Source organism: Ranitomeya variabilis, chromosome 1 (genome assembly GCF_051348905.1).
Source record: "Ranitomeya variabilis isolate aRanVar5 chromosome 1, aRanVar5.hap1, whole genome shotgun sequence".
NCBI classification, from domain to species: domain Eukaryota; kingdom Metazoa; phylum Chordata; class Amphibia; order Anura; family Dendrobatidae; genus Ranitomeya; species Ranitomeya variabilis.
The window spans coordinates 844,831,499-844,857,409 of NC_135232.1; the positions used below are offsets into that span (position 1 = coordinate 844,831,499).

General features: G+C 41.5%; 1 protein-coding gene across 1 annotated transcript in view; it reads right to left on the reverse strand.

Annotated features, from left to right (window-relative positions):
* HERC6 (HECT and RLD domain containing E3 ubiquitin protein ligase family member 6) overlaps nt 1-25,911 on the reverse strand; it is a 118,825-nt gene that overhangs the window by 80,924 nt on the left and 11,990 nt on the right. Inside the window, exons 2-11 of the mRNA XM_077276388.1 lie at nt 23,868-24,027; nt 23,547-23,623; nt 21,379-21,606; nt 21,190-21,284; nt 9,988-10,115; nt 9,119-9,252; nt 8,488-8,564; nt 3,724-3,842; nt 2,603-2,662; nt 846-942 (exon numbers count right to left, since the gene is read on the reverse strand). Coding sequence (XP_077132503.1) covers nt 846-942; nt 2,603-2,662; nt 3,724-3,842; nt 8,488-8,564; nt 9,119-9,252; nt 9,988-10,115; nt 21,190-21,284; nt 21,379-21,606; nt 23,547-23,623; nt 23,868-24,027 — 1,175 coding nt within the window. The remainder of the gene's footprint in view (nt 1-845; nt 943-2,602; nt 2,663-3,723; nt 3,843-8,487; nt 8,565-9,118; nt 9,253-9,987; nt 10,116-21,189; nt 21,285-21,378; nt 21,607-23,546; nt 23,624-23,867; nt 24,028-25,911) is intronic.

The following is a 25,911-nucleotide window of genomic DNA, read 5'->3' on the forward strand; positions in this document are numbered from 1 at the left end:
TTAGGGGTTTTTTTTTTTTCACCTTTTCATTCCACATGGAAATTTCTCCAGTTTTTCAGTATACTGTGTGGTAAAGTAAATGGTGTCCTTCAAAACTACAACTAGTCGAGGAAAATAAAGCTATGTTGATAGGAAAAAGTTGTGACTCTTGGAAGAAGGGCAGAAAAAGAACAAAAACTAAAGAAATTCACATTTTTTAACTTCTTAGGCTTCTTTCATACTTCCGTTGGCAGGCGGCCGTCAGAATGTGACATATCGACGGATGTCTTAAAAATAGTGGAAAACGGATGTAACGCATCCAGTTTCTTGACGGATGACTTGAGTTAGGCGCTGCCTGAATTTGAATGAAGACATTTCTGGATATAGAGAGAGATTCCCCTGGCTAGAAAATCCTTCCGGGCATGCTCAGAATAGAAAAACGGGATACGTCGCAGGATTCCTGTGTGTGACGGTCAGCGAGCGTCGCTGAGCGATTTTCCGACGTGCAGAAAAAACGTTCCTCTGAACGTTTTCTCCGCCCGACGGACAGCAATTTTCCGACAGATCCAGTGCACGACGGCTGAAACGGATGGCCATCCGTCACAATCCGTCGCTAATACAAGTCTATGGGAAAAAACAGGATCCTGCAGAAAAATTTGCAAAATCCTGTTTTTTCAAAAATCGACAGATTTCGACGGGAGCTAAAAGACGGAAGTGTGAAAGAGGCCTTAGTAACATCATTATATTCTGAACTAAAATACAAAAGGACCAACTAGTTGTACTGTAGATTAACAATGAAATTACCATGTCAGGGGGGGTTTCGGCTCATCGCATGAATAAGAAATCAACTACAGAAAATCACTTACAATGTCAGCAATCCACTTGTTTTGGCACAGTTTTGTGAACATTTGTTCTGCAACAATAAGATCCACTATTGGAGGAGATGGGTCAGATGAAGAATCACTATAAGGCAGAAAACATAAGTTATATAATTGTAGACATATCTATTTATTTTATATGTATGTTACTGTCAAGCCTTTTATATTCTAAAATCTGCTAGATGTAAGGAAGGTGATCGCAACACCCCCCCCCACCCCCACCTTCAATGCTCCAAAACATTAGAGTGCATGAAAAGTTAATTTACAGACAAGTGATAGCTATAGGCCTTAAAGGGAAGATTGTCACCAGATTTTTCATGTGTGAACTAAGACTATCACCTTACTCAGCACCTGTGCTGCATTTTATGAAGGGGTATATAATCCCCTGACTCCCTCTGTGTACATCCCAAAAAGCTTTTGAAATTCTCCTGTGCTCTATGTAAACCCTTTCGGTCCTGTCCTATAGGCGTCTTTGCTGAGGAGTCTATCCCTCCTCTCGGCTTCTGATCGTCGTCCTCCTGCTCTGATTGATGTTGATTATTTATGCTTCCTGCGTAATCCACATAGCCGGGCACCGGCAGCGCCATTTTGCTAGAGAAAAAAATGCCAAGATGGTGCCACCGATGTCTGCGCAGTAGCATCTACTGGAGTAAAAAAAATAAAAATAAATAAATAAATATATATATATATATATATATATATATATATATATATATATATATATATATAATTCATCATGTAAACTAGAGGGCAGGTCACGATTCCTCTGCTCAGAGTGTCTGGGACTCTGTGATGGACAGCTCTGTCATTCTTATTCTGTGCTGGGGTGTGCTGAGCTGTCAGTGCTTTGATTGACAGCTCGGTTGACCTATCTGACTGGGAGGTGCAGAGATTTCCACAGGTGATCCATGTTCTGGGTAACTGCCCTGCTGTTTAGGTGAACTGTCTGGCCCAGATCATTGCCAGTCAAAAGCTTGCTTTAAAGGGAACCTGCCCCCCCCCCCCCCCAGGCGTTTTTAACTAAAAGAGCCACCTTGTGCAGCAGTAATGCTGCATTCTGACAAGGTGGCTTTTAGTTCTGGGTGCTGTAACTGCAGAAATAATCCGTTTTGTAATTTGTCAGAAAATACCTTTCTTCAGTCCTGGAGGCAGGCCTTTCTCCCCCTGCTGCAGACGCCGCCTGACTTATGACTTCGTATTTTCCCTTGGTTTACTACTTGATCTTTTGGTATTGACCCCAGAACGTCTGACTGCACTGATTCATGGCCTGTCCGTGGGTTGTGACTGCCGTCACAGACCTGTCAGAAGCCATACAGATGAATACACAATCAGAGCACCACATGAAGACCCCCACAGGCCGCCCAGGAGCAGGAGCAGATCATTAACTCAAAATTGAAAATAAAGATTAAACAACGACCACAAGATGAATTTCCTCAACCAAGGTATCATTGCAATCAGTATAATGGTGCCGACCTGACACTGTGTGTAGGTTACTGTGCACAATCCTGCTGACAGGTTCCCTTTAATGAAGAATACTTATAAATGTATATGCACTGGAACAGTATGTTCAAAATAAGTGCGTTTCTTCATATTATTCTAAAAACATATTAGTATTCTCACAGCGCTTTGTTTGTCATTTTTTCATGCACAAATAAAATAAAAAAATTCTTACAACTACTTTCAAACTGTAATTTTCTAATGTAGCAAAAAAAAAATAACCGAAAGAAATGCAGTTTTTTCCATACCGCTTCTTTGAAAAACTTGCAGTCAGGCAAGCAGGTGATGAAAAAAGTTTGTGAATTTCCCTGAAAAAGAAAAAAAAAGTTATCTAAGCATATGGATTGCTTTTTCATCCATGCATGAGCAAATTTCCTTTCTAACCAGCCCTGTATAACATTATTGAGTGAAAACAAGGTATAAAAGCATTTATAATGTCTCCATTTACTTTGCTAAAGCGGACTTTGACTAGTCGATAGGACGTTAGTGTCTCCAGACTAGTCTACCCTCTTTCCATGTTATCACTGACAAGTTTCAGCTTCCTACAGAAGATATGATGCTTTCCTTCAAGGATTCCTTGATATTTGATTGAATCCATCTTGCCATCCCGTTGCTGCAGGTTTCCAGTGCCAGTGGAAGACAAGTAGCTCCAGACACCACTGAGGCCCGATTCATCATTGCCTTTGCGCTTGTTTTTTTTGTCGTTTTGTGTGTTATTTTTGTTTACTCTCAATTCATTATTCTAGTTACGGTCTGTTTTATACGCACTCATTTGTTTGTTTTTTTCCCCTTTGTTGGAAGAGTCTAGCAATTCCAGATGTTTGTTTTATTCATCAATTGTCACAAAATTTGATGCAACTCCAATTTTTGTGCAATTTTTGCAACTTTTTGGTGCCAAGAGTCACAAAACAGTTCAAGACCAGAATAAAGCCCATTTTTGACTTTGCGCCATATACATGAATTGCGTGCACCATGTTGATGAGTTTGGCACCAAAACCGCAGCTAAAGTCATAATAAAGGATATTGACTTAGAAAATGATGAATCGGCACATGGGTCTTTTCACACGGCACATGGGTCTTTTGCTTCATCCTTCTTCTTTCACACATTTCGCTAATCCACAGGCCTTGTATTGGATGGTCTTGGCTTGTAGGGACATTCACATGATACAATTGTATTAAAGTATTGCTAAATATGAAGCCATATTGATCATTTTATGTCTCCCTCAGTTAATCAAGGGAGAATGAGTATTTTATGTAATGGACGGTATGTAGTAGGCTGCTGCATCTTACTCTACAAATTAAGGATACTTTGTGGGTTTTTTTCTTACATGACACAATGTTCCATATAATAAAACTATGAAATAAAAACCTTTTTGCATCCTGCCGCTTTGGATTTCCAGATTTTGTATCTATCCAGTTCTTTACCACCGTCCCATCTAGTCGGCAAATCTTTTGTAGGTTATCAGTTATCAGAGTGATAGTGTGAGTCTACAGGAAGAAACAGAAGCATTTTTTTAATAACTGTACATAAATGAATAATGCAAAAAATATATATATATGATTCTTCCTGGAGAAAGAAGGCCTAAGAATAAGGCTGCATTGACACATCCATATGACTGCTGTTAGGCTATGTTCCCACGATGAGCTTTTGTTGAGTTTTTGTGGCTGCAGAATTTCTGCAACGTTTCTGCAGCTGTTATTTAAATTAGGTTACTTGGGATTTTTATTGCGTTATTTCATCACTTTTTTGTATCGTGTTTTTATCGCGTTTTAACGCTGCGGGTTTTGTCTCTTTTTGGTGTCATGCTTTAAATTTGAGCTGATTTTTTTATACGTCCTGTGTTGTGTTTGGCTTTAACAAAACTTTATTGATATACTTAGCTGTGGGTTACATGCGTTTTTGATGCGTTTCTGCCATGGAAATGCACTAAAAACGCGTACATTTTTTCCTGCGGATTTTTTGCATCTAATGCAAGTCTATGGGAAATTTTTGCACAGAAAACTCAGTGTCCCCACATGAGAAATTGACGTTCAGCAGATCAGAAACATGCACCACAGATTTCTATAAATCCCATCCACATTGCTGAAACTGTATGACGCTTTATTTTTGACATGGCAAAAATATGCAGTGTCAAAAACGTAACAAAAGCTCATTGTGGAAACATAGCCTTACAATTCAAGAGAAACAGATTGATTATTTAACTCATGTATCATCCTAGTCTCTTCCGCTTTTTACCTTCCAGTGTTTTTATTCAAATTTGTCAATGAGCAACAAATGTATGAGACATTGATGCAAAACAGAAGACAGTCAGAAACCTCCTGATTTGCATATGTGTCTCATGGATCCCCATTGACTTTAATAGCTAATTCTTATCCGCAAAATCGGATCAGAATAGACATGTTCTCAGTCGCACCAATCTCACTTTCAAGCTGGAGTCACACGAGCCTAGATTTTCTCATGCAAGAATCTAGATCGATTATGTTAATGCCACTCTGATCAAACTCTGCTCGGAGTGTCAGCTTAGGGCCCCTTTCCACTTGCTAGAAACACGTCCGTGTCTCGCGTGTGGAAACCAAGCTGTGGCGCCGGCACTCCAGAGCGGAGCGTGCGGCTGCATAGGAACACATGGAGCTGCACGCTCCGCTCCAAAGTGCCGGCGCCACAGCTTGGTTTCCACATGCGAGACACGGACGTGTTTCTCGCAAGTGGAAAGGGGCCCTTAGTGTGATCCTATTCTCTTGGATGTGAGAATTGTAGCACACTATCAGGAAAAGATGAAGCACAAAATATCTCTATGTTCTTCATTCTGTGAGTCCGTGGAAATAGGACTGCGCTCAGAAATCATCTGGATGCAGTCTGATGATTTCCACGCACCCACAGACTAGAATGGATGCAGATCATTCGAATAACGGAGCGATTAGCAGCATGCCTGCGATCTTTTTTTCTTATGCCGAATCAGTATGAGAAAAAAAGTTGATCAGCACTGCCCCCATAGTATAACATTGGTCTGAGTGCTAGTCGATAAAACATGGGATGGCGCTCATCGAATGGCTACGCAAGTGTGAGCGAGCCCTCAGATCCATAGTTTTAATCGATATTGAATGTTTGAAAATATCCATTCTACTCTAAAGGTCAAAGTGCTGTCTGCTAAAACATCAGACCACACTTAAGACATGTCACATGGATGTGTGAATGCAGTCTTATTCACAAATACAGTCATCACAATCTGCATTTTTACTTTGCTGACAAACTATCAACCAGATTCCTTGACGTTTTTCTGCTACATGCAGATTTTGCTACAGATTTGTCCTGGATTTCACCATCTACACTACAAGTTCTGTGATCGGCCTCCACTATACGAGGGGGTAATGATATACAGTTGATGAAACCTAGGAAAAGATGACGTTTTTAAAACAATACTCTTTTGTTCATCATAATTACCTCACAACTCCATACATCTAATGCACGGATCAAAAATTAAATCTATTCCTTAAAAAAAAATGTTCATCCCATTTCTGGTAAATTTTCATCCATTTAAGATTGACACTATATCAGCAGGATAATAGTGTTATCCGATGTGGCAGGTTCAGTTTAAAAAAAGGCACGCCTCCTGACAAAGCTAGGGAGAATTGTGCGTTGGGCACCAGGATTACATAGCAACTATTTATTTTCCTCATCACAAGACGTAAGTGCTTTTTAGTGTAACATATATTTAATTTGGCATTGTTCACAGGGACGTACACTAGGCACTGGAAAGCATACTGTCACGGATTTACCATGACAGAAAGGAGCCAAAATACAGCAGCGTCTCATTTCTCCTACTTCTGCACTGATTAGAAGCACTTCACCTTTATATTAAACGGTGCAGGATTCTTTTTGCAGTGCTGGTGTTAATCTGCTCAGTTGAGAGCTCCTGGAAGCTTTCCTGTATTAAGGATCTCAGCTGTTCACTGTTATCCACTCCCATCTCCTATATAATCTGGGACCTGGCAAGCACTCATTGTCACAGCTAGCTTATGCTGCATGGTTGAAGGTTGTTGTTGGTAGTTATTTTAGAAGGCGTTTGATGGATTTATCTGTGAATGCTAAGTTTTGAGTGTGTGCAAATGCCTCTTCTCCTACTGTGGTTTTATCCCATCCTCCATTACCCATTGTACGCCTCTGTTGTTTGTGTGAGTATATTTCTATGATTGGTATTTTCTTTTATCCCTATTTGCATAACCTTGTTAGTCTGGTTGGTGTATTACAGTACACTACTACTCCCCTCTTCCCTGGGTGGGGGAAGGGTACAGACTAAAGGCGGATTCAGGAGCTAAGGCAAGGAACGTGGCCCCGGCATCTTCACCATCAGAAGTAACCCGGAAAACAGGGTGAGCTATCGTGCCCCTAGCTCTAGGGACAGGGAAGGTTCTCCTAGACCCAGGACACCCGACAACAGAGTCGTGACCATACCATATAACTTACAAACATTCATACACATGGTTTATGTGGTCCTCCTTTTGGTTACTTTGCTTTTTATTTGCTTGTTGTTACTTATTTATTAAATCTACGTCAATAAAAGATTGTTTTATGAGACTATTTTCTTGATTTTTGCTGGTAAAATCACTTTAAAACCTGCAGCATTTTCACCCCAGGGATCATTCACAAGGTATTTTTTGGGGTACGAGTGCTATTAGTGTTTTTCACAGATACCAATCATTCTTATATTAGTGAATTGGGCCGTTCACAGGTCTGTAATCTTTGGCGGACCTTGCAATCCTCATTAAATCAGGGAAAAGTGTTCAATACTGATCCTAATGTCAAACCAAAATTGGTAATGTAAGTTTATGGGTCTGTGAAAAAAAGACCATAGTTAATCAAAATGATGTCCTTTTGCATGGACTGCTAGAATTAAAAAGGTAGAGAAGATTCTACTTTTTGCTTTTTCATCCGAGAAAAACTGATGACACTTGGACCAAGATGTGATTGGAAAAACTGACGCTCTGATGAAACTCTGTTAAAAAAAAACACTGATAAAATTTTGGCATCTGAATGATCCCTTACTCTTCGTAGCTTCAAAAATGTTTTACCCTCAGACAACACACATGTGTACAAGCTGTACAACTGGATTATGCCATGTTTGGTAGTTGAAGTCTAGGGTGAATGGATCATGTGAGTAAATATTTTGGTGTGACACCCATGCAACCTCTGACACTACAAAGAGCAACTAAAGGGAAAGTGTGTTGTTAATATGAGTTTCATCTTGTAAGATGGTGACATTTCTGTAGCTCACATGTATTGGAGATATATACAACAGAAACATGTTTGCTCACAGTACTTTGCTAGGATAAGACATAGACATACTGATAGGGAATTTCGATTGTGAGACCCATTGGGGACAGCGATAATAATGTGTGCAAACTGTAAAGTGCTGCGGAATATGTTAGCGCTATATAAAAAAATTTAGATTAGATTAGGATAAGAGAAATGTGAAGTGAGTTAATATTTTTTTAAATGTTGTGAATGATTAAACAGGGTAAAAGTATGTTAGGAAAAGTATTGCTTCTCTGCAGGCTCAGAAACAAAGAGTTTTTGTAGCACAGGAGCTCCAATTGTAACTTTTGTTCTACAGTTGTGATCCAAACCAGATGAATACATGGTATAAGATGTATATTCTCAAACAAAGTCCATTGAATTCTCAAGAATAATAATGAAGGACACTTGTACATACGATATTCTATGGTGCTGTGCACATGTACGATTTTTTTCTCAGACCAAGTGATCAGCGGAAAATATCGGACATATGTCTGATTTTGATCAGAGGGGCGGATCTTAATCGGCAATATAAGTCAATGATCACATTTAAAAAATCAGATGATGCTCGTAAGACATCCGAGTGCAGTCCAATTTTCATGAACTATCAGAATAGAGAAGATGGAGAAACTTTTTTTTCAAAAAGTTTTTCCATGGAAGCAGAAAACGGATGACACTCGCACCACTTTCTGGTCAGAGTCTAATCAGAATAATGGGTCATTTTTTCTCATACATGGAAAAATTGAACTTGTGAATGGGCCCTAAATGGGATTAGGTGTGCAATGTTTAGCGTCATATCAAAAAAAGTCTCATACTGTATCATGCTAAATGAAGTCAAACCTGTGGTTGAAGAGTGGAGGTTACAAAGCCGACATTGTTTCCTGTGAAGATCTGCTTTAAATGAATGTCCTTCAGATCTGAAAATAGGAGACATTACAAAACCTCCATGAAAATACTTTAAAAGGAACCTGTCAGCAGGATTGTGCACAGTAACCTGCAGGCAGCGTCAAACCTACAGACAAAGCTATATGTGTAAATAAATTGGAAATATGCATATTATCCTCCGTATCATGCTACACCGCAGGCTGAATGTGAATATTTTTTCAAACCATATTATATTCAGGATGTAAACTAGGGGGCAGGTCAGTGAGGGATCAGTGACCTGTCAGAAACCATACTGATGAATACCTAAGCAGAGCACCACATGAAGACGCTCCCCACAGGCCACCCCGGAACATGAGAGTCTCATTAACTCAAAACTGAAAATTAAGATTAACCAACAACCACAAGATGGATTTCATCAACCAAGTAGTACACTGTGTGTAGGTTACTGTGCACAATCCTGCTGACAGTTCACTTTAATGCAGTCACTGAAAATTGTAGAAATAGATCTAGCATGTGTTATATTATCTGTTAATAAGATTGCAACATTTTTACATATCTAATTCATTCTGAACAAAGAACACTGTACCTTTTGAGCTGAATAGATTGCTAATGTCAGATGTCAGTGACTCTTCGGATGGAAGGTTATCTGGTTTCATTTGCAGTCCAGGACCAAATGATATAATTTGATGAGATGTGAAAACATATAGGAGTGTGTGATAACTAGAAACACAAAAAAATACTATTGAATAGGATTGTATTGTACTTGTTTTTATTATGTATACCTCTCCTCACATGTAAAGCGTCATGGAATAAATGGCGCTATAATAATAAATAAATAATAATAATAATAGTTTGTAGAAATACTTCACTAAGGCTGGGTTCACACTGCGTCTGTGGCGTCCGTTAGACGCAGTCCGTTAACTCCGCCATTATGCCCTATGTCGGATGCATCGCTAATGCACGCCCACAATGGGCATGTGCTAGCGATGTGCCGTCATTGAGTGACGGACCCTGGGACGCGGGCTGCAGCATTTCCGGGTCCGTCACTGGTAGCGCAGATAGAGCATCTGCTAGCTCTATCTGCGCTAGCGTGATGGAATGTCGGCACTTGCGTTAACAGCAGCCCGTTAACGCATGTGTTGAACCGGCTGCTGTTAACGCAATGTGATCCTAGCCTTATGCCTGCTTCACACATATATGTCTATGAGGATGTCAAGTTCGAGTCAGGAGATCTGCTGCCCTGTAAATCGTGGTCCAGGCTCGGATATGTAAAGCCAGCCTAACGCTGTATATTTGATGTTTCATTTGTGTTATATTACCCTTGATAATATAATACTAAACAAAACCCCATTCACATGCAGCAGAAAAATGCAGGTCAGCCGAGAACATGCTGTGGATCTTCAAATCTGCAGACCACACTGTTTGTTGTTGTTTTTTTTCCCATATTTGTCTTACCTTCCACAGGCTATCTGTGAAACCTGACCTTCATATTCTTCAATTTTCTGAGGCACAAAAGTGTGAGTAACAGAACTCTTCCCTAGCTGTCCACGTGAGCCTTCTCCAAAAGTGTACACCGTGCCCGCCTGATACAAATATACAGATATAAAGTCAGCAAACAAAATTTGGAATATGTTGGCGTTACTTTTTCTAGAACATGCAGTAGTTAGAAATGAATTACAAATACAACATTGATGAGAAAATCACCACTTTAAATTAAAGGGATTTCTTATCGGACATCGACTGTCTTAACACAACCTCTTTTTTTTTTACATATGTTAGCCAATATGAATAGGGCTGTCAAGAATTTTTACCACCCTAATTAACGTATCATAGTCTGTTTCCTCAGCTGAAAACAAAGACTGAGTACCCCTCAACAATAATGGAAGTTCCAGAGCATGGACCTCTCATCCTTCATTGAAAATTAGAACTTTTTGTGTGGTATTCTGATCACATGAATAATAGAAAATCTTTAGTCTATATTTATTAATGTATAGTCCAGTTTTTGACACAAATTGACCAAAATCAGGTTCCTCGCTTCATGTTCATTTATGCAGTTAATAGCACTCTGTGTCTGTACTGCTACATACTTAGGCAGTTAACTGGTTCATGCAGCTTTACATGAACACTCGATCCTTACACTATGGCTGGTCCGAACAACAAATCAATTCTTACCATCCACCTCTCATGTCTCCCCTTATTCCTCATACACTGTATGTCACGCCGTAAATGGTGTTAAAGGGGCAGGACGGCATACTGGGACCCGCACCTGTCCCTGACACTATAAAGGGGCCCTGACTTGCCCTTATCTCAGGTGATATTACAAAATCCAATTCAGCTGAGAGACCAAGCTCTCAGCAACTTCAGCAACAAGGTTAATTCCTGCACTGCTGGCACAAGGCAGCCAGGTCAGAATTCAGGAGAAGAGCTTCTGTTCACTGTGTGTGAACGAGGCCCAGAGCGCTGCGGTTTTCTGAAACCTCTCAGTCGCGGTAGCCCCGTGACACTGTAAGCTTGCGATCAGGGCCCTCACTCCTCTTTGTATCTATTTTGAACTGTGATTTTTGTTATGCTGTAATGTCTATTGTCTGTAGAAATCCCCTATATAATTTGTAAAGCACTGCGGAATATGTTGGTGCTATATAAATAAAATTATTATTATAATAAATTGTGACCTACTAACAGATTAACTTAAATAATGGGAATCTGTCAGTAGGATTAAACCTCCTAAATGCATCTACCCGAGCATGCAGGCAGGACCAGTTTTAGACAAAGTGGGGGACTGGGCAAAAGTTTAAAGTGGGGTTCCAAATGCTAGCATATCGCACCATCACACAGAAACATTTTGGTTGTATTTACATGCGCTGAGTTCAGGCCACTAAATGAGCGTGATCGACATTAATTAAGTCGTTTGATGCTTGTTTCCCGGCCTCTTTATATCGGCTGAGGAAAAATGATGGGCACAGATCAATCTGTGCCCATACAGTATAATGTTATGAGCAGCATATCTGCAGTTTTCACCGGACGATGTTCTGCTAAGAACGATGATTTTTGTTCTGGTATAAACAATGCAAGTGTAATACCCCAAGTAACCGGTTGTTAGAGATGTTGCCTTCCCTTCGGGGAGGGTAATATCATGCTTGGAGGCAACGGAGATCTCTTTACCAGGTAAGGCACCCACACACAACACATTCCAAATCCAGGCCAGGAGGGGGAGCTCAGGACCCGGATTCAGGGGAGCTTCCCTGAGCTATATGTATCCTGACCTGGAGGAGGAGTTAGGACAGTCTGATAGAGATACTGAAGGAGAAGGAAGTCTGGAACTGAGAGCAGACAGAGACACCGAGCAGCCACGAGGGAGCTGCAGCCTATGGAAGGAGTGAGAAAACCTGAAGGGTTGTATGTGGTGGAGCTACTGAGGGAAGGAGCAAAGGAGAGAAAAAGGCACAGAGGGGAACTGCGATCAGACACCCTCAGAGCCAGAGCACAGCAGCCGGGTACCGGGAGCCAGAGGCTTTTGTGGGACCCTACGACACAGAGCAGAACCGGAGGGCCAAGAACTGTATGTAATTGGCCCACACGACACCTGAGACGCAGCAGCACCTGAAGAGCCCGGGGCACGATAGAGTCCCTCTAAAACGGCTCAAGCTGTCCATCATGCAGGTACCTGTCCCAGGACAGGGGGAAAGAACGAGGACCTTGTTAGAAAGCTTCAGGCAGCTGGGACCTCACAAAACAGCGCAATGAGGAAAGGCTCACAGACGTCAACTGGGAAGGAGATTCTCCCATTGCCTCCGAGCCGGCCAGACCGCAGAACACTTGTACCTGGTACCTTGGACTGTGGACTGCTACTACCAGTAAACCAGGTAAAGACTTTACAACTCTGTGTCATCCACTTATTCGTCGGCATACACCATGCTTGCCAAACACCTTGGGAGCCCTGGGGACCCCGCTTCACCTGTGGGAAGCGCTACCATCTTGCTGCAACAACATCACCCCAGAGGACCCCTTTAAGCAGCGTCGGTCCCAATTGACCGAGAACCACAGGTGGCGTCACGAACAATAGACTTTATTCATAAAACCCCTAAAAGACATTCCCCTTTTATTGGGTGCCACAGGGCCACGGACCGGGTCGCAGCCACCGTGACATCCCCTTTAAGACCTGACCCGGTACAGAGTACCCCACGGCCCTGGCGGGCATTCCACTTAATAGGCAGCATTTTGCTTGTTTAATATAATGCACCCTATAGTCCTCCATATAGTATAATGCATGACCCATAGTCCTCCATTTAGTATAATGCACCCCATAATCCTCCATATTGTATAATGCACCCTCATAGTCCTCCATATAGTACAATGCACTCCTCATATCATAATGTACCTGATAGTCCTTCATATAGTATAATGCATTCCCCATAGTCCTCCATACAGTATAATGCACTCCACATATTTCTCCATACAATATAATGCACCCCATAGTCCTCGATAGAGTATAATGCAGCCCCCATATAGTACAATGCAACCACCATATAGTTCACATAGTATAATGGACACCCCATAGTCCTTGATTGAGTATAATGCAGCCCCCATATAGTACATACATTATAATGTACACCACATAGTCCTTGATAGTGTATAATGCAGACCCCATATAGTATAATGCAGCTCCCATAGTCCTTGATAAGAGTATAATGCTCTCCCCATATAGTACATATAGTGTAATACACAACCTATAGGACTTGATAGAGTATAATGCAGCCCCCATATAGTATAATGGAACCCCATATAGTATAATGCAGCTCCATGTAGAATAATGTAGCCCCCATAGTCCTCCAGTTCCATATGGTATAATACACACCCCATAGTCTCCCAGTATTACTGCCACCACGTACTCACTGATTTTTTTTTTTAAACAATTTTCACCTCCCCTCATTCACCCGCTGGTACGGTCTCTGCAGCATGTCCCCTCTGCAGTTCCACTGCCCGACACAGCGTGGTGCAATGAAGTGACATCATCGCACCTACTATGTCAGACACAGAGAGGGAATAATGGGAGAGGGAGCATCGCTTGACACTTCCTCCTCTATCATTACTTTGAACTGTATCGACATCGATCTAGGATGCTGATACATTTGAATGTGTGATGCCAGGCGCTGGGGTTGTCTGGAGTCAGCGCTGGCATCGGGCCCCCCTGACTCATTGCCCCCATAGTGGCCACGTGGTTTGCCGCTATTAACAGCACGCCGACGCTGCCTAGTGACCCCTTGGGGAGTGTGAGCCCTAAGCAAATGCTTAATTTGCCCTATCCTAACACCGGCCCTGCATTGTTGTAATAGAAAGCTGAATAAAATTATACCTTTATCTCTGCAATTTGATGTTTTATTCAAGATGAGTCCACATTTTTCTTATATGTAAATGAGGTATTAAAATCTATGGGCCAGATGCAGATCTGTCTAAGGCCATGTTCACACTAGCAGTATTTGGTCAGTATTTTACATCAGTATGTGTAAGCCAAAACCAGGAGTGGGTGATAAATACAGAAGTGGTGACGTGTTTCTGTTATACTTTTCCTCTGATTGTTCCTCTCCTGATTTTGGCTTACAAATACTGATGTAAAATACTGACCAAACACTGAACATGTGAACGTGACCTAAGAATCTGCCTCCAAAGCGGGAGTTACCAATGTGAGACATGTAATGATGGAAATTCTGTTCTACTGAGATTCAAGTCCTACACTGGTAGGGCCCCCTTTCATTTAAAATAAGCACAAGAGGCAGATTCTTAGGGAGATCTATGTCGGACCATAGATTTTAACTGCTCATTTACGTATTTAGAAAATTGTTGATTTCTCTGGAATAAACCACTGGATCGCAGATATCAAGGTATCATTTTATTCAACATTCTATGACCTGTGCGTTCCTTCTGACAGATGCCTTTTGAACTTAAATTAAAATGTTCTCTAAATTTATATGAAATTTTCTAATTTCTAATTTTTTAATTTTTATTTTTTTATTTTTAATTGTTAAGTTTTAATACTAATTAGGAAAGCAGGCCTGGTCTACCAGTAGATGTAGTTCAGGTCATAATTATTACTTGGCGTAATAAGAAGCAGCTTTAATTTATGGCGATAAATCCGCTCTAAATAGGCATAGAATGATTTTAATCAGATATTTTATGTGATGTAAAAAAAACTATAAGTATTATAAGTAGTGCAGTTATGGAGCACAAAGACCTCTTAATTTAGAAAGTTTACAAATGAACACTTGAAAGATGTTACAAGGCATCTGCACATGGGCTCATATATCATTAAGATAAGCTAAAGCCATAAAATTGAGGTTTTTATTACAGACAGAGGGCAAAGGAGGTGTAGACTTTAGGGATCTAGAGTCAGTCTGATAAGGGTGTAAAGTGTATACATGTAGTGGGCATATATGCAAAGCCTAAATTAAGCCCATTTCTCATAGACTTGACATTTCTTATCGGTTAGAATTCCTGAATTTGTCTCTAGGTCGCCTCAGAAAGACCTTTTTGAATCAGGGCTACCATCCAAGAACAATTCAAAACCAAATTGCACGGAAATATGGGTGACACAAAAGATAAAAAAAGTGCTTGTATTGTATGGTCCAGGCATCAATATAATAATAATAATAATAATAATAATAATTTTATTTATATAGCGCCAACATATTCCGCAGCGCTTTACAACTTATAGAGGGGACTTATACAGACAACAGACATTACAGCATAACAGAAATCACAGTTCAAAACAGATACCAGGAGGAATGAGGGCCCTGCTGCTCGCAAGCTTACAATCTATGAGGAAAAGGGGAGACACGAGAGGTGGATGGTAACAATTGCTTTAGTTATTTGGACCAGCCATAGTGTAAGGCTCGGGTGTTCATGTAAAGCTGCATGAACCAGTTAACAGCCTAAGTATGTAGCAGTACAGACACAGAGGCTATTAACTGCGTAAAGTGTATGAGAACATGATGGAGGAACGTGATTATGTTGTTGTTTTTTATTAATAGGCCACACAGGGATAATTAGGTTAATGCGTTGAGGCGGTAGGCCAATCTGAACAAATGAGTTTTTAGTGCACGCTTAAAACTGTGGGGATTGGGGATTAATTGTATTAACCTAGGTAATGCATTCCAAAGAATCGGCGCCGCACGTGTAAAGTCTTGGAGACGGGAGTGGGAGGTTCTGATTATTGAGGATGCTAACCTGAGGTCATTAGCAGAGCGGAGGGCACGGGTAGGTTGGTAGACTGAGACCAGAGAGGAGATGTAGGGTGGTGCTGAGCCATGGAGTGCTTTGTGGATGAGGGTAGTAGTTTTGTACTGGATTCTGGATTGGATGGGATAATAAATAGGGACATTCAAATTACTCTGCATGAAACCATCATCAGTGAGTATCTATTGTGGCATATAAAAGTTTGGGCACCCCTGGTCAAAATTACTGTTAGTGTGAACAGTTAAGCAAGGCCTAAAGTTAAAGGTGACACATTTCTTTTGTAATTTAGAAAAAAAAATATTTTCATATTTTACATTTTAAAGATTACAAAAAGGAAAATGGGACAATGCAAAAGTTTGCGCACCCTGCATAGTTAGTATCTTGTAACACCTCCTTTTGCAAGTTTCACAGCTTGCAAATGCTTTTTGTAGCCAGACAAGAGTCTTTCAATTCTTATTTGATGGATTTTCATCCATTTTTCCTTGGAAAATTCTTCCAGTTCTGTGAGATTCCTGGGTCGTCATGCATGCACTCCTATTTTGAGGTCTAGCCACAGATTTCCAATGATGAGATCAGGAGGGTGTGAGGGCCATTGTAAAACCTTCAGCTTGCACCTTTTGAGGTAGTCTATTGTCGATTTTGACATGTGCTTAGGATCATTTTCCATTTGTAGAAGCCATTATCTTGTCAACTTCAGCTTTTTTACAGATGGTGTTATCTTTGCATCAAGAATTTGTTGAAATTTCATTGAATCCATTCTTCCCTCTACCCGTTAAATGTTCCCTGTGCCATTGGCTGCAACACAACCCAAAGCATGATTGATCCACCCCCATGCTTAATGGTTGGTGAGATGTTCTTTTCCTGAATTCTGTGCCTTTCTTTCTCCATACAAACTTTTTATCATGAAGGGAGTTATAAGTGACACTCACCGATGCTATCTCCTAGGAAGACCAGACCCGGAGAGAGCCACAGACTCCCAGGAATGCAGGGCAAGCGAGACAGTTGTGGGCAACAGTTCTGTTGGTCTACTTGACCGTGGTTTTGTTTCTACAGAGCCCTTGATTTTCCATTTGTTAATCACAGTTTGAATGTTGCTGACTGGCATTATCAGTTCCTTGGATATGTTTTTGAATTCCTTTCCTGTTTTATACAGTTCATCTACATTTCTCCTGTAGATCCATTGACAATTCTTTTGCTTTCCCCATGACTCACTATCCAGAAACATCAGTGGCGGGATGAGAGATGCAAGAGTCTGTCTGGATCTCAGAAACTCACTCAGCTTTTATGCACATACTCATTACAAGCAAACAGATCACAGGTGAGTATGTTACCTTTAGTAGACAGTCAAACCCATTTGTGTCAACTTCTGTGAAAGTTATCAGGCCAAAATCACCAGGGTGTGTGAACTTTTGATCAGGGTCATTTGGATGTTTTGGGTCATCATTATGATTTAAAAAGAGAAAACACAGTAATATGACAATAAATGGCTTCACCCAACCACTAACCATGAGTGGATAAAAAGTTTTGGTGTTATCATTCATATTCTCTGAAAAAAGGCCAAGAAAGCAAAAATTCTGCCAGGGTTTGTAAACTTTTGAGCACAACTGTAGTTCATGAGCAATGAGCCAAAGTGTCTGCACCTAAGTCTCACCAAGCTCACTGCACATTGACACTGAACCCGGATCATGCAAGTGACTGTGATGTATTTCAAAGACATCAGCGCTGATGTCACTTGCCTGGAGCACTCAATCAAAGAGAAAGGATGTTTCGTTAAACCAAGGCTGTGTCTCAGCCAGTATATTGCAGGATGACTTGGGGTAATGGTTTTCTACTCTCTGAGGCAAGTTTTTACTTTATAATTATAGCAAAACCACTACACACAGTTTGGCTAAAACATCATTGTAACTATGTAATTGCCTGCAGGAGTCTGGGGTTAGCATAATCAGTAATTTTGTTAGGTTATGTTCCTTTAAAGTTGGGTGGCTGTGTGCATGAGAAGAAAAGTAAATTCAAGAATATTTCTTTACTTCATTTTCTCTGACATTCCCATAGACAATAAATGGGGCAGAGTTACACATGCTCAATGGAGCAAGGAGTGTTTCCGCCAAGGAGAATTCTCAGCAGTCAAACCTCTAGCAATCGGTAAGTTACAGTCCTGCGCATCATTATTGGCACCCCTTCATTTTTTTTTCATAGACTGTACAATATCATCATAAATAAATGGAAATGTACTAACGTTATATCCTCAGGATTTTTTAATTAGTGGTCCAAAGTGATACAACAATAAAACATTGTTTTTCAACTTACATGTTGCAGTTTTGAAGAAGAAACAGAATAAACAGTATGTGCAGCAATAAAGGCACCCGTAATTAATACTTGGTTGCACACCCTTTGGCATTGATGACAGCCTCCAAATATTTCTTGTAGTCATCAATAAGCTTCTTGAACTTCTCAGCCAGTATTTTCTCCCACTCTTCCTTTGCAGTTTGTTCAAGCTCTTCAATGATTGCAGGGTTCTTTTTGCAAATGGCAGATTTCAGCAGATTTCAGTTCAACCCAAAGATTTTTAATGGGATTGAGGTCAGAACTCATTGATTGCTGGTCATTTTAAAACTACATTTTTTCTTTTTAAACCATTCCTGTGTACTTTTGGATTTGTGCTTTGGGTCATTGTGTTGCTGGAAGACCTAATGATCTTCGACTCACACCAACTTTTCTTGTACTAGGTAGGTCATTTCGGTCTAAAATCTCTTCATAATTCTTTGATTTCATGATTCCTGTGATACGGTCAAGGTCTCCAGTACCAGACGCAGCAAAGCAACCCCACAGCATTATAGATCCTCCACCATGCTTAACTGTTGATTGGGTGTTCTTTTCCTTATAAGCTTCATTGCGCTGTCTGTATCAAACTGTTGCTCTGTATTGCCAAAAAGCTCTATTTTTGTTTCATCTGTCCACAGAACATTTTCATAGAAGAATTGTGGTTTGTCAAGGTACTCTTTGGCAAAGATCAGACATTCCTTTTCATGACTTTTCTTCAGCAATGGTTTCTTCCTTGGCCATCATCATAAAGCTCTGCTTGGTGTAGTGTGTGGCATATGGTACTTGTTGAAACCATGACCCCAGGCTGTTCCAGGTTGGCCTTCAGGCCTTTGGATGTTTGACTTAGTGTTTTTTTCCACCATTTGCACCAACTTTTGAAGACATCTATTGTCAATTTTCCTCTTTCTCTCCTGGTCCAGGGAGGTTCTTGACAGCTCCATGCTTGACAAACTTCTTAATAATATCGCGCACTGTTGAAATTGGGATACCAAGGTCTTTGGAGATGACCTTATGCCCTTTTGAAGTCTTGTGTTTGCAAATAACAGCAAGTCTGATGTCCTCAGACAGCTCCTTTGTGTTCACCACTGTGATAAAGGAACATGGCCTACTATGTGGCTTTTTAAAACACTGAAGACATCATTTATTGGCTAATTCATGTCACATGGACACCGACAATTAATCACAGGTGATTCTCATTTTTGATTTACCACAGGCGAGTCAAAATGTGTTTCCATACTAATTTAATGTGAAGGGTGCCACTACCAGTGTCATATCATGCTTTAGGTTTTTCTATTTTTTCATCTCATTGTTTTTTTGTTTTAAATGATTGTTTATCATTTGCTCTTTTGCATTTAACACTAGTGCTCTTTATAAAAAACTGTTTCACTTGATTCATTTTTTTTCAGGAGATATTCCACATTATGTACTTAAACTTGATTAGTAGGACTGTATTCCATGTCCTATCGATAGAGGATAACTTTGGGAAAACTGCATTAATATAGAAAGGTTATTTTAGGAATGACAGAGAAGGAAAATAATTTTCAAGTCATTGGTCTAAGCACTCAATCTAACACCTATGACAGACTTCATGGATATACTTGGCTCCGTCAGACAGGCTCCAGATCTCTGAATACTTAAGCCATTCTGTTGCCTTTCTATCTGTAACAAAAACCTCAGTTTTAAGTCTTTTGCTTATCTTAACGATATATCACCCCATGTCTAAATGTTTTATTGCAACATCTTTTAAATGTAGTGCTGTTATCTCAGTCATTCATTTGTAAACTTTCCTGAGGAAGGTGCCTCTGTACTCCGAAAGCTTGCAAATATCATTTTTCCTAGTTAACCAACAGATGTATTACTAATATAATACCTTTTATTATTTTTTGACAATTATGGAGATTGGAGAAGATATATAAGCTTGTTATTGTGACTACAACTGCATGATGTCTCGAAATGAGTTTTATATGATCATTATACACTTAAACATACCCTTTTCTGCGATATTATACTAATGGATAATTCAATGTTCTAGGAGTATGAAAGCCCTCAATATTTTTACTACCGTATTTTTCAGACTATAAGACGCACTTTTTTCCGCAAACATTTTTTGGGAAAATGGGGGTGCGTCTTATAGTCGGAATATACTTACAAATACTGTGGTGGCAGCAGGAGTCAGGTGATTCTGCGGCGGTCCCGGTCCGAAGCTGCTGGGCAATGATCACACTCCCTTACCAGGCTGGTGCAGCAGGTTCAGTGGTGGTGGTCTGTGGAACGGGGAGCTCCGCCAGCATTTTATGAAAGCCCGGAGGCCCCACACATCCATTGCTGCTATGCGGTTGGCCTCCAGGAAAATGGCCACCAGGGGTGGCGCATGCTGAGACTGAGATCCCAAGATCTCCTGAGATCTCAGGACGAGATCTTGGTGATGAGATCTCAATCTGAGCGTGCACCGCCGCCGGCCATTTTCCCGGAGGCATTACAGCATTGGATGTGCGGTGGCCTCTGGACTTTCACAAAATGCCGGCGGAGCCCCCCCCCGCACCACCGAGTACCACCCTCTCACCTGCCTGCACTAGCCACACCTGCCCACACCAGGCGCTGCTGTCCACACCAGACGCACCTGCCCACACCAGCCGCACCTGTCCACACCAGCCGCACCTGACCACACCAGACGGACCTGGCCACACCAGACGCACCTGCCCACACCAGCTGCACCTGCCCGCACCAGCCTCACCTGCCCACACCAGCCGCACCTGACCACAACAGCCGCCTTCTCACACCAGCCTCACCTGCCCACACCAGCCGCACCTGCCCACACCAGCCTCACCTGCCCACACCAGCCTGGGATGGGAGTCAAATCACCGAAACAAACCAAACACCCCCTGTGACTACGCTCCACCAGCGCTGCTGATCCCCCCCCGGTAAGCTGAATTCGGACTGTAAGACGGACCCCCATTTGATACATTTTTTTCCCTATTCTCCTTCTAAAAATTTGGGGTGCGTCTTATGGTCCAGTGCGTCTTATAGTTAGAAAAATACGGTATATCATGTATTACAGTAACTATTCTGATATTGGGCACAGCGAGTATAAAATGTCATACTTACCTTGCTTAATACAGCCGTGTGTTCATCTCCACAACTGATATAGATAACACCTTTATCTCTCAAAGAGCTTACTGCATATGGCTTAAACACACCAGCTAATAAAAACAAAAAAGAAAAAAAGAACACAAAGGTAACTCTTTGAACTAAGTATTTATAGAGATGACTAATATGACCGTAAGCACAATCTACCTCTTAAAGTATCGCTCTGAAGACCTATTTGTCCTGCATTATTCTTTCCCCATCCAAACACAATTCCTAACATCGACAGAGCAAAACTCTGAGAACCTCCTGCAGAGACTTGAACCAGTGGAATTCCCTTCAAAGACTTCACAAGTTGAGGGCTTGCTTGATTAGGTACCTGTTTGCCCAGGCCCAGTTGACCAACATCATTCTTTCCCCAAGAAAAAACATTACTATCTGAAAGAGAATGGCAAGAATACTATTAAGAATATCATGTCTACACCAAAGTGAAATCCCACATTAAAAAACTAAGCATCTTAGGCCTTGTTCACATTTGCGTATAAATCGGACGAGTACAATCCGATAAAAACTCGGATTTCACTTGTACCAATGTTATTCAATGAGCCAGTACTGATCTGTGATTTTTTTTCTCAGCTGAAATTTGGATGAGAAAAAAATTACCGCATGCTGCGAATGTCTGCTCCCTCCTTATGTACTTGTATTTGTCTATATTTCCCCCGTATTTCACATGTAAAGCGCCATGGAATAAATGGCGCTATAAAAATGAATAATAATAATAATAATAATAATATCGGACGAGACTCATCCATACAAGTCAACGGATGAGAGAGAAAAAATCGAACAGCACATGGGCCATGTATGTGCCACCTGATTTTTATGCACCTATCTCAAAGGAAACCCGACATTTCATCAGCCAAGTACCGTAAATTCACATTGTGAACCATCAGAATAGAATAGATATATAGATAGAACAGATAGATAGATACAGGATAGATGATGAGACATGATTGGAAGTGACCTATGAAGCATCGTTCTCAGAACAACATTCCATAGGTTGCAGTACTGAATCGGTGGACGTCATGGGAACGTCATGGATTACGTCAGAGCTGCGGGGATTTTTTTGTAATAATAAATTGGTTATTTCTCTCTTTTTATATCTTTCAGGTGCCCATTTGTGGACTACTTTGGATTCCCAGGACTACTTTGGATCATCTTTTTTTTTTTAAATAAATTGGTGAAACAGGTGAGTCAGGAGGGGGGGTTATTTAAAATAAAATATGTGTTTGTGTTTTTTTCTTTCAACTTACTGGGTTAATAATGGGAGTGTCAGATACACGCCTCTCCATTACTAAACCCACGGGCTGATGCCAGTGGACATTGCACAGCTGATATCAATAAACCATTACCCTGGCAATCGGGAAGAGTCGGGCAAATCATCAGAATTGGTGCATCTAATGTGATGCGCCAATCCTGGGGCAGCTGCAGGCTTGTAATTTTAGGCTCGGAAGGGCAAAATAACCATGGACCTTCCGAGCCTGATAATATAGGCCTACAGCTGTCGGCTTTACTTTGGCTGGTTATCAAAAATAGGGGAGACCTCACGTCATTTTTTTTTAAATGTTTTATTTAATAGGTTAAATAAGCCTAAAAAACACCTTTTAGTACCACATGAAAGGTACTAAAGGTTGCTAGTTTATTATATGTAGGGGGTTTGTGGCATCTGTCTATCTATTAGATTGCTTTATTAGTTTGTAGCTTTAAACTACATAGAATTACAGTATGTAAAAGATCATGTTAAAAACGCATTGCATACAGATTGCATATGCATGTCATATGGATTCTAGGTGAGAAAAAGTGCATTGTACTTGCATGACACTCGTCCTACTTTTCTGTATCAACAGCGGAGCGATTTTGCTTTCACAGATGTGACCGAGGCCCTACAAATGCAAAGGGATAGGGCAGAGGAGCAGTACTGGCTATAAGATTTGAGACATCTCACTATGCCTTGGTTGAAGAAGAATCACAGTGGGTCACCCTAGGTGTAGAAAACTCCCAGCATGATCCACCACAAAATAGGGGTCCACTTCAATGTATTGATGTGGATTCACCTTCTTATCTAAATTTATCCCTGTCTCTAATTTCCAGGTAAGAATTCTAGTGACTGAGTGTAGTGATCATTTTATTATAAGAAGGATGAGACTGGAAAAAGCTCTGTATACTAAGGGCCCTAGGAACCTACAGAGCCTACAACAAACAACCTTCCATAAAGGAATCTAAAGCGTGTTCAAAAGTTACTGTAAATATTCTAAAGAAAGGACCTAATTAACACTATAATTTGGTCAGTTTACAGTAATATAAGCTTGGTGATTATTTACCTTCTGAAAGGGCAACTGTATGGAAGTGTCCACAAGATATCTGTATTATTCTTATGTCAGACAAACCGGTTATCTTCCTATGGTATGAAAAAAATGGGCAATCATCACTTCACACCCTAACACTATCAAAAACTATCTGAAAACACTTATGTTATAATTTTTTATAAAATAGCGTCTTTTGGCAACTTAAGCAAACATCACTGGCAAGAACATATAATCTGAACACACCAACACAGTATAGGCACTGTACCATGTTAGTCTTGGCTTTCTCTCTGACACTAAAAGAACCAAATATAAAAGCTGGTTAGGATAATACTATACCTAGGAATAGGAGACTGCTGAGGAAATTGTCCTGATCCAAGTTGTCCTTCTGATCCTTGACCCCAGGTGAATATGTTACCTTCATTACAAATTGCCACAGAATGGTTAAACCCACAACTGACATCTATAATTGTCTGGGCTTCCAGGGAATATATTTGCTCTGTAATAAATAATTACATGAACCACTATTAAAAGGAAAAATCATCAGAAAATTATATACCGTATATACTCGAGTATAAGCCGACCCGAGTATAAGCCGACCCCCCTAATTTTGCCACAAAAAACTGGGAAAACTTATTGACTCGAGTATAAGCCTAGGGTGGAAAATGCAGCAGCTACCGGTGAATTTCAAAATTAGAAATAGATACTCCATACCATTCATTATGGCCCCATAGATGCTCCACATAAAGCTGTGCCATATATAATGCTCTGCACCGTTCATTATGGCCCCATAGATACTCCACATAAAGCTGTGCCATATATACAATGCTCTGCACCGTTGCCCCATAGATAGCTGTGCCATATATATAATGCTCTGCACCATTGCCCCATAGCTGTGCCATATAGTGCTCTGCACCGTTGCCCCATAGCTCTGCCATATAGTGCTCTGCACAGTTGCCTCATAGCTGTGCCATATAGTGCTCTGCACCGTTGCCCCATAGCTGTGCCATATAGTGCTCTGCACCGTTGCCCCATAGCTGTGCCATATAGTGCTCTGCACCGTTGCTCCATAGATAGCTGTGCCATATAGTGCTCTGCACCGTTGCCCCATAGCTCTGCCATATAGTGCTCTGCTCAGTTGCCTCATAGCTGTGCCATATAGTGCTCTGCACCGTTGCCCCATAGCTCTGCCATATAGTGCTCTGCACAGTTGCCTCATAGCTGTGCCATATAGTGCTCTGCACCATTGCCCCATAGCTGTGCCATATAGTGCTCTGCACCGTTGCCCCATAGCTGTGCCATATAGTGCTCTGCACCGTTGCCCCATAGCTGTGCCATATAGTGCTCTGCACCATTGCCCCATAGCTGTGCCATATAGTGCTCTGCACAGTTGCCTCATAGCTGTGCCATATAGTGCTCTGCACCGTTGCCCCATAGCTCTGCCATATAGTGCTCTGCACAGTTGCCTCATAGCTGTGCCATATAGTGCTCTGCACCATTGCCCCATAGCTGTGCCATATAGTGCTCTGCACAGTTGCCCCATAGCTCTGCCATATAGTGCTCTGCACAGTTGCCTCATAGCTGTGCCATATAGTGCTCTGCACCATTGCCCCATAGCTGTGCCATATAGTGCTCTGCACCGTTGCCCCATAGCTGTGCCATATAGTGCTCTGCACCGTTGCCCCATAGCTGTGCCATATAGTGCTCTGCACCATTGCCCCATAGCTGTGCCATATAGTGCTCTGCACCATTGCCCCATAGATGCTCCACATAAATCTGTGCTGCTGCTGCTGCAATAAAGAAAAAAAAAAAAAACACATACTCACCTGTCTTGCTTGCAGCTCCTCGGCGCCATCTTCCCGGCGTCTCTCCGCTCTGACTGATCAGGCAGAGGGCAGCGCGCACACTATATGCGTCATCACGCCCTCTGCCTGAACAGTCAGAGCGGAGAGACGCCGGGAAGATGGCGACGCCCGGCGTTTGGAACGAGGACAGGTGAATATGACATACTTACCTGCTCCCGGCGTCCCGCTCCTTCCCCCTGCCTGTCTTCGGTGCCGCAGCCTCTTTCTCTATCAGCGGTCACCGGCAGCGCTTCATTAGAGAAATGAATAGGCGGCTCCGCCCCTATGGGAGGTGGAGCAGCCTATTCATTTCTCTAATGAGCGGTCCCACGTGACCGCTCAGGGGAAGAGGCTGCGGCACCCGGAGACAGTTGGACGGGCAGGGGGGGCGACAGGAGCCCCGGAAGCAGGTGAATATGTGACAGTGCTCACCCGCCGACCCCACCACCGATCATGACTCGAGTATAAGCCGAGGGGGCACTTTCAGCCCAAAAATTTGGGCTGAAAATCTCGGCTTATACTCGAGTATATACGGTATA